Source organism: Mauremys mutica, chromosome 5 (genome assembly GCF_020497125.1).
Source record: "Mauremys mutica isolate MM-2020 ecotype Southern chromosome 5, ASM2049712v1, whole genome shotgun sequence".
In the NCBI taxonomy this organism is placed as follows: domain Eukaryota; kingdom Metazoa; phylum Chordata; order Testudines; family Geoemydidae; genus Mauremys; species Mauremys mutica.
Window position 1 is genome coordinate 144,606,297 of NC_059076.1, and position 9,476 is coordinate 144,615,772.

The window sequence follows — 9,476 nt, forward strand, 5'->3', positions numbered from 1 at the left end:
AAAGAGGGAGGGTCACAGGAGGAGAGGGGCAGCAGGAGTGATAAAGGACAGCCCTGCACTACGCAGCTGGGTGTGTTCCCCTGGGGAGGGACAGGAGAGCTGTCTGCCCGCTGGGTAACACAAGGGCAGAAAATGCCAAAGGAGAGAAAGAGCAGGGGGGAAAAACCAGGGAAGAGCTAGACAGAGAAATTCCCAGCACCCGAGTCACTTGAGTTGGGGGAGAGTCTCGCACCAGGGGCTGAGAGCCTGGCAGGACCAGGGGGTTTGAGCGCACCCATAGCTGGTTGTGGGGAGGGGACTTTGGGGCTGTGTGAAACATGCACAAGTTGCATCTCAGGCATCTCCAAACCTGCTGCATCTGGGGTTTCCTGCTGTAGCAGTAACGGGGAAGTGTCTCTGTCATAGCAGCGAGTGATATACAGATTGTCACACTGGCTGCTCTCCTTAGCCCTAATGATACCTGTTGAGCCTGTGGCCTCAATGATACTCAGCTTCCTAGGGAGAGTCCAAGGCCAGAAGGGACCGTTCTGACCATCCAGTCTGACCTCCTGCGTGTATCCAGTGGCAATGAGTTCCACAGGCTAACTGCACACTAAGAGGAAATACTTTCCCAAGCAGATTTAACTGGGTTGCCTTTCCACGATAGGGGCTGTTCTCTTGTTTACATCCTATGACAAGGGGCTGTGCTATTCACCCTGTTGTCGCTTGTTGTGGTGTTACATATCGCACACACAACCCGATACAAGACGTTTCCACTCTCTGGGCTCTTCTTACACTTCACCCAAGGCAGAGGGGGTCAACAGTACCAGGGCGCAGAAGAGAGACATTTGCATCAGAAAGCGATGTAGCAATTTCTTTATTCACCAAAGTGCCACAACACCAACACTACAGCAACGCAGCACTGGCCCAGAGCTGGGACTCCCAGCCCCTGGAACCGCTGCCTCGGCAGCATGCTGAGCTGACTGCCGGATGGAGGGACTCCGGCCCACAGGCAGCCTGCTGGGGAGAATGACACAAATGCCTGTTCAGCTTTCTAGGTGGATTTGATGCTAGGAAGAAGGGCTGGATGAACCTTCTTCCAGCAGGGGTGGAGACAGGTTCTGCTTACAAAGAGGTTCCTCCAAACAGGATGGGACTTCAGTCCCCACGGCCCACTCAGTCTAGGGCTTCTGACGGTGATGACGACACCCCAACCAGTTAGATCCAGGTGTGATACCCCACCCCAAGACCGCTTGGTCTCCTCAAAGGCCACTGAAAGAACACAATGCACGTGGATTCAACGCCATTCCCACCCACGTGAGCTGGGTTTGAACTAGTGATTTACCAGCATCTCACCACGACCCACCCCCCAGAGTCATCCCGTCCCAGGGGTGAGCATGGAAACCTCCCTGCCGAGCGAGTTTCCTGTGCACGCAGACTACACGGAGCCCAGCGCGCTCAACCTGAGGAACCTGTCTGAACTGCTGCATCAAGGCAGCGTACCGAACAGGCCTCGAACGCACCGGGCCCAGCTCCGAGCCCTTGGTGCAGACAAGGCCGGAGGTCAGCGGGACAATGTCGGTGTGTCTGTCAGGCCAGCGCCCTGGGAAACACACCGTCTGCGCCTCGAGAAGGCAGCCAGGCAACAGGCCAAAGCGGATCCGGTCGGCTCTCCCCCACTGCACAGATTAATCAGACATCGGTAGCATAGGCCAGTAAGAGTGAGACACCACTTCCTTCAGGGCAGCGCTCTGCAAGGTGACCAGTCAGCTGCGTCTCACCCTCTGCGCTCTGTATGCTCCGGGGCGAGGGAACAGGAGATACTGGTTCCAGCCCTTGGCAGCAGCGCAGAGTCAGCTCCTGCGGGGGACGCTGTACCTGTACTTGGAGATGGTGACGTTGGCCAGTCTCCCGTAGACGGTGGGCAGCACATCGTCACGGTACTTCGCGAAGCCCACGCGCTCGTACATCAGGCGGGCCTCGTCCTGCACCATCAGGGTGTTCAGCACCACGGCGCGGCAGCCCTGCTGCTGGGCGAAGCAGATCACCGCCTGGCACAGCGCCTTGGCAACGCCCAGCCCCCGGTAGTCCTTCCGCACCGACATCCGCTTCAGCATCAGCTCCCCCTCCTGATCGTCAGACGGCCTGGCAGCCACGGTGCCCACCACACACTCATCCGCTTCTGCCACCCAGAAGCAGGAGCCCTTGCTACCCATGTAGGTTGTCCTGATGTCCAGCAGGTCCTCCTTCAAGCAGTGCTCGATATACATGGTCCAGAAGTAGCCGAGCAGCTGCCGCCCCGTAGCCAGGAGCAGCGTGATGGCCAGGATGGGCAGCAGGAGGGACTTGGAGCTGGTGAGCAGGATGCAGAAGGTGCAGGCCAGTACCAGGATCACCCAGGGCTGCTTTAGCACGTGCACACACAGGGCAGGGACGTACTCGCTCATCCCAGTGGCAAACAGCTCGCGCACCATCTCGTAGTCCTCGTCTCTGTACTCGCGGATCCGATAGTCCGCCATGGCGCTCTGGAGAGAGGAGAAAGCAGCTCAGCACAAGACCGGGGGTCAGCAGAGCCGTAGCAGTGCAATGAGCACAGGCCTGCAAGCCATCAGCTCCCGCTCTGGCCTCAGGCAAGTCACTCCCCCCCTCTTGTGCCTCAGTTTCCCCAGCTAGAAGAAAGGTGCATGTAGTCACCTCTCCCTCAGAGGGACTGCGAGCACTAGCGGGCGTAGCTATTTATTGGTAGCTCCTACAGCCCCATCTGAGAGCAGGGCCTCACACTGCTAAATGCTGGGCATGGACCATATTACGAGTCCCAAAGCGCTGACAGTTTAATCAGACTCCGGGAAAGGGGGAGAGAGACCCAGAGAAGGGTCACGCTGCAGGTCAGCGTCAGGAGCAGGCCGAGATCCCTGGGGGTGGGATTCCCAGTCCGGTGCCATAGCACTGCACTGCCGACTTCCAGGCTTCCCTCTGACCCATCCGCACAGCACCCGAGCGCCCCACCGCCTCGGAGGCAGAGGACCATCGCCTCCATCTCACAGATGGGGAAGCTGAGGTGACTGGGCCAGAGACAGTGGCAGAGGCAGCAACAGAGCAGAGACAGGGACGCAGGACGCCAGCTCAGCTCCCACCCAGTACCAGCCTCCTTGTCACCCCCCACAGCAGCACCCCCAGCTGCCCGCTTCCCAGCCCACGTTCGCACACACCAAAGCAGGGGTCCTCAGTGAGTGTGTGTCAAGGTCCAGACTTCACACTGCAAACGCCCCTGTTCATAAACACATTCAGTGCTGGGGGATACAGCCTGGGGCTACTGCTAAGAGTTTTACCAACCCACGAGGGGGTCGGGGTACGGGGAGGGATTTTGTTTGGTCAACCCTGAGGGAAAACATTCAACCCGGCAGGCTGCTGAGGCGGTACACAGCGGGATAGTCAGTGACACTCCCGAGCACAACTACCCATCGGTGCATTTCTCTGCCTCAGGCCAGGGCTTCAAAGGACGGAAGGAGTGGGGAGAAATCAGGGAAGGACGGGGAGCTAGGATAGACAATGGCCCTTATGCTGCACAGATGCACACGTGTGATCGACTTTACACACTGCGGGTAGCTTCACCGAAGCAACGGGACTATTCAGCGTGTATAAATGAACCATATGCTTATGTCTTTGCAGGATTACGGCCAGTATTACCAAGTTAGCACCCAATTCTACAAACACTTTCGTGCTCAACTTTATTACTGTGAAGTTCCCTTGATTTCATGACAGTAAAGTTAAGCATGGGCAGAAGCATTTGCAGGATTGAGGCCCGAGGTAACAAGTGCTCCACCTGGTAATAAGTGTATTCAGGATCAGGCCTTTATTTAATAAACTGTGTGTTACATTATTGTATCATAGGATTTTACTCCCTTATTCTTTGTATTGTCATTTTATTTCCACATTATTATTTTATTTGGGGTTTTGCTATTTTATTTGCTCAAGAGTTGGCTGACAATTTAAAAACAAAATTGGTAACAAAAAAAATCAAAGTTGTCTCCATTTCACCAGCTCTGACATTGAACAATTTCTTGCTATTTTTGTGATTGGTTTAAAATCAAAACAAGGCATGGAAACGTTTTCATTTAATGAAAAACTGGGGTTTTCAGTAAACAAACATTTTCCATAACCCCGTCATTAATGTTTATAACAAAATTTTTGAAAAAATAAATTGCAAAGTTGAAAAAAAAATCAACTTTCACCGTTTTCATTTCCCAGAGAAGCCCACTTTTCAATTAAAAAACCTTTTTTCAAAAACTTTTCTACCAGTTCAAATGTTTCCCTTCATTGTTCCCTGTTATTTATGATATTTCTATTTTATTTTCTTTTAGGACATTATTTTATCTGCTATGCAGCTATTAAACCCCAGGCTGATCCCAGCTCCAGGCACAAGATCCAAACCATCTGAGCTAACTGCATCAACTCTGATCTGCCACCATTTATTCAGATGTGGTCACTTCACAGCACCCTACTCTGATCCGGCTCCCTCTAAAGTCCATGGAAAAACTCCCACGGACGTCACTGATGCAAGATGAAGCTCTCAGTGAGGGCAGGGTTCTGGGCTACCAGTAACCGAAGAGCTTTCAGTTTTACCTGTTCTGCCCCCGATTTGTATCTCAGCTGGGAAAGGCAATGGATGGAGCCTCAGTTCCTCTCCTCTCACATGGGGCTGGGGGGAAAAACAGACAGTGTGACCGTGACATAGAGAGAAACTCCCTGAAAGTGACAGTAACACAAACTCTCAGGCTATGGCTACACTTAGCGCTGCACAGTGCTGCTGCGGGAGCGCTCCCGCGGCAGCGCTTTGAAGCGCGAGTGTGGTCGGAGCGCCAGCGCTGGGAGAGAGTTCTCCCAGTGCTGTCCGTACTCCACCTCCCTGTGGGGATTAACGTACAGCGCTGGGAGCACGGCTGTAACGGGAGCGCTGGGGCTCTGATCACACTGGCGCTTTGCAGCGCTGGAGTGGGTGTTTTTTCACACCCTGCTGCAGCGCTGCAAATCTGCAAGTGTAGCCATGGCCTCACTGTCCCCACAAGAACAGAACAGAGTGGGGGACAGTGAGCTCGGGGGCGAGGCCAATGAGCAGAGGGAATGGGAGGGTGATTGAAGTGACAGAGAAAAGCAGCTGCTCATTCCTCAGAGTCAGAGGCTTTGCCCATTGCAGGATCGAGACATCAGGAATATAACCCCCCCCTCGCCCCCCACCCAGCTGCCCCCCACTCGCCCGCCAGCTCCCCACCCAGAGAGGCTCCCGCCGCCCCACTCACTGGGCCTGGATGTCCGTGCCTGTGCTGCTGCCGGACGGCGGAGGAGAGAGCTGGTGGGGGCAGCCCCCTGGGGACACTGCACCCTGCAACCCGGCCCAGCTGCCTGCTCCGTGCTGGGGGGGGACCCAGAGCCGCACACGCAGCCCTGGCTCTGCTTCAGCCCATTCGATCTTTGTGGCCCATTCGGAAGCGTCTGGCAGCCCAGATTTGGCCTGTGGTCTGCTCTTGACTACCCCTGCCCTAAAACGTCCTAATCCAGGACCCCCAGGTGGGCTACAGGCAGCGTGATCCCAATGGGGATCCACATTCTCCAGGACCCGAGCTCATCCTTTGCTCTCTCGTTCGCCCCAGGGCTGAATGTGCTGCAGGTGCAAGGAGGGTTATATCAGCACCTCGCATGGTTCGAGTGACAGCTGCCCTGGGGGACAGAGCTGGTGGGGTCACCTTGGGAGAGAGGGCGCGCACAGCCACAACACAGAGCCAGAGAACGAAGCCTGGGGAGGAGAGAGAGAAGGGGAACAATTCCAGAAGGTTCCTTGCCTCCCATAATAAACCCCACCGGATCAGCTAGAGCTCCATCCCCACTGCAGGGGCCTAGGTGGGGCAGCAACCAGTGCTCGATTAGTGTCTAGAAGTAGAACATAAGCCAGGCTCAAACCTGCATTCTTATGAGGGGAGTCTGCAAGTATCACAGTTAAGGTTGCAAGACCTCCCCAAGAAAGAACCCCCCCCCACCTCTGGATCTGACTCCCACGGGACTTCCTACGGGTCTCCACACTCTACAAAGCCGCCAGCGGCTTTCCACCCAGAGAAGTGAGAGCTGCACTGTGAAACCTGGCACAGAACGGGGGTTCGTACAGCCACCACCCAGGCTGGGGAACAAAAATACAGGAGATTCAAAATGATCTCCACATGCTCAGGAGGATCTGTCTGGAGCTGCACCCTGTGCGGCACAGTTCACTGACCACAAGATATCCAGGGGGCTCAGCCCTGACACTGCAGTTACAAGAAGCAGCTCACACTCCACTGAGGTGAGTAACTGGGATCAGTAGCTGCTCTCTTTCCCCACCTCGTTAAAAAAACAGCCGTGAAATGCAAATAAGCAGCCCCCTCGTTAATGCAACAGTAAGGAAGGGGTTACATTTGAAAGGGAAGGATCCCACAGCGTTTAGGCCCCAGTCAGACCCATGAACCGATGCAGAGTTCCAGGGACCTCAGCCAGACTCACAAGGGTCTGCAATGCTGGCCCCAGGGCCGGCTCAGCGCCTCAGCCCAGGAACCGGTCACCTGTTTCCCGTGAAGCGTGTGGCACACTTACGTGTGCTACAGAAGAGAATGAATTGAGCCCCGGGGTTCTTAGCTGCTGGGCAAGTGTCACGGAGTGTGGGGGAGTCCGGCCCTGCACCCCTCTTCCTGGACTCTCAGTGACTCTCAGCCAGCCAGTAAAACCGAAGGTTTATTGAACAACAGGAACACAGGATACAGCCCAGCTTGTGTTCAGAGCCAGGACCCCTCGATCTGGCCTCTCTGGGGGGTTCAGGGTGCTTGGATCCCAGCCTAGGATCCCCTGAAAACCCACCACCCAGCTCCCCAACTGAAGACTGACTCCACCCTTCCCCTCCGCCCCTTTTCTTTGTCTAGCTCCTGGGCAGAGGTGTCACCTCCCCTCCCCCAGGCCTAGCTCATGTTACCGCTGAATACCTGCATCTCCCCTAAAATCCTCCCTGGCTCTCCCCTCCCCCACACAGACAGCCCCTACTCCACCACCGCAAGTGCCTGGGCGTAGCCTGTTGTATTACCGAGGGGCAGGAGGGCAGGGAACGGGGCCCCTCCAGAGCGGGCAACGCCCCCCCCCCGCGGCACGGAGCGCACAGCCGCTGCCTGCAACTCTGCTCCCTTCGCGGCGATTAGGAGTCGCCCCCGCACCGAGAGGCGGCTCCAGCGGGGTCCCAGCGTGGGTCGGGGCTGGCGGTTGGCAGCGCGGTACAGTCACACCCTGGGACGGGCACCCGTGGGCCCTGCCAAGCCCTTGGAGACACCTCAAGCCCCAGGACAGGCCGTCACGGGAGCCTGCACCAGTGGCTGCAGTGTCCCGGGAGCGGGACCCCGGCTCCCCCCCAGGCTGGGCTCTGCGGGAGGCGGCTGGGGTGACCCCCTGGCTGAAGGACACTGCACCAAGGAGCTACCAGCAACGTGCCCCAGGGAACCCCCATCACGGGGGGGGGGGGCCTGCTGCTGCCACGGACAGCGGGGTTCGGGGCAGTGGGGTTTGGAAGCTGCAATCCCGCTACTGGAGCCCCCGGGCCCCAGCCCCCCAACCCCCGCTCCCCTCCGCCCCCCCCCGTACGTGCACTTGGGCCCCCAGCAACCCCCCCGTGCACCCCAACCTCCCCGTGCACCCCCAACCCCGCCTCCAACCCAGCCCCCGCGCAACCCCAACCCCCCCCGTCCCCCAGCAACCCGCCCGTGCACCCCCCACCGTCCCCCCAGCACCCCCAACCCGCCTCCAACCCAGCCCCCGCGCACCCCCAACCCCCACCGTCCCCCCAGCAACCCCCCCGTGTACCCCCCACCGTCCCCCCCGCGCACCCCCAACCCCCACCGTCCCCCCAGCACCCCCCCGTGCACCCCAACTTCCCCGTGCACCCCCCCGGTCCCCCCAGCACCCCCAACCCCGCCTCCAACCCAGCCCCCGCGCACCCCCAACCCCCACCGTCCCCCCGTGCACCCCCCACGGTCCCCCCAGCACCCCCAACCCCGCCTCCAACCCAGCCCCCGCGCACCCCCAACCCCCACCGTCCCCCCAGCAACCCCCCCGTGCACCCCCCACCTCCCCGTGCACCCCCAACCCCGCCTCCAACCCAGCCCCCGCGCACCCCCATCCCCCCCCGTCCCCCCCAGCAACCCCCCGTACACCCCAACCTCCCCGTGCACCCCCCCGGTCCCCCCAGCACCCCCAACCCCGCCTCCAACCCAGCCCCCGCGCACCCCCAACCCCCACCGTCCCCCCTGCTACCCCCCCGTGCACCCCCCACGGTCCCCCCCGCGCACCCCCAACCCCCGCCCGGCCCCGGCCCCAACGCCCCCACTCACCGTCCGCCCCGGGCTCCCTCGCTCAGCAAACAGCAACGCCACTTCCGGGGGGGCACCCAGATCGCCCACGTGATGTCGCCCGGACCCGTTGCTCATTGGACGCGCTCCTTATGGGGACACGCCCACAAACTCTCGCCAGCCAATAGGCGGCCAGCGTGGCGCTGGGCGAGGCGGGAACGGCGTGCACGGGGGTCAGGACGCACGTTAGAGGGCGGGGCCTACTGTCACATGGCCTCACGTTGGGAAAGGGGGATGAGCTCTGCTCTCAAGGGGTGGAGCATAACTAGCCCCTCCCACCGGTGGGCGTGGCCTAACCACCAAAGAGGTCAGTCACCCGTTGGAGCAGGAGGGACATGGAAACTGCCTGGAAGGTGCCATGGGGTCACCCACCCCCACCTGTTCCCCACCCCACAGGGCTGCCCCCTTGCCCCGGCTCCAGGCCCCAGCCCTGCTGTGAGTGGCCCATGCAAGGGGCTTTGCACACACCCAGTCTCTGCCCCCCGCAGTTCCCCACTGAATTAATAATGAAATCAATGAAATGAAGAGAAAAGAACCTACAGCCCCACGCTCTGGGAGGTAAAAGAGTGAAGGTTTATTGCTCCTGAGGATGTCACTTGCCTGGCAAGGACACCGAACGCCTGCATTTGATCTTTAACTCATCAGCTCCTCATGCCGAGTCCGAGTGCCACCCGAGCAGTGTCCCTTCCTCGCCGCCCCCGTTAGGTCGGAGCCGCGAGCCATTGCTCCAATGCTATTTACACGCCCTGTTCCGGTCAGGTCCCGCCTGCAGAACGAAGCGCCCACTAGCCCTGGGTTTGCACGCAGAAGAGCTGGAAGCGCTGAATAACATTTGAACGCCCTCGGCAGCGGCTGTTCCTGGACATTCTCCTCTGTTCGCTGAGGGCCTGACCCTAGAGCGGTGCTGAGACCCACCCACAGCTCCTGGCGGATGCACCGTCACAGCTGCGTTTGCCCAGCAGCTGTCAGCGCCTGGCCCTGGGAGCCCGTCCGTTTTGCACAGTCTCAACCTCTGACTGTGACAGCACAGGCCAGTGCCAAGGAAACAATTGTGACATCTCATGCAGAGGAGGGTGACATCACCTGGGG

General features: G+C 59.1%; 1 protein-coding gene across 6 annotated transcripts; it reads right to left on the reverse strand.

The window, feature by feature from the left end:
* Positions 1-840: 840 nt before the first annotated feature.
* Positions 841-8,522, reverse strand: LOC123370939 (probable N-acetyltransferase camello). 6 transcript variants are annotated; one of them, XM_045017883.1, is made up of 4 exons: positions 8,370-8,420; positions 5,669-5,770; positions 4,603-4,678; positions 841-2,504 (listed from the first exon to the last, which is right to left on the reverse strand). In XM_045017883.1, exon 4 carries the CDS (start codon positions 2,496-2,498, stop codon positions 1,833-1,835), a length of 666 nt encoding a protein of 221 aa, XP_044873818.1. In that variant the 5' UTR covers positions 2,499-2,504; positions 4,603-4,678; positions 5,669-5,770; positions 8,370-8,420; the 3' UTR covers positions 841-1,832. The 6 variants fall into 6 exon arrangements, with proteins under 6 accessions (XP_044873818.1, XP_044873819.1, XP_044873817.1 ...); XM_045017884.1 differs by lacking the exon at positions 8,370-8,420 and adding an exon at positions 6,595-6,611; XM_045017882.1 differs by lacking the exon at positions 5,669-5,770 and having other exon boundaries at positions 8,370-8,494.
* Between the last annotated feature and the right edge of the window lie 954 nt (positions 8,523-9,476).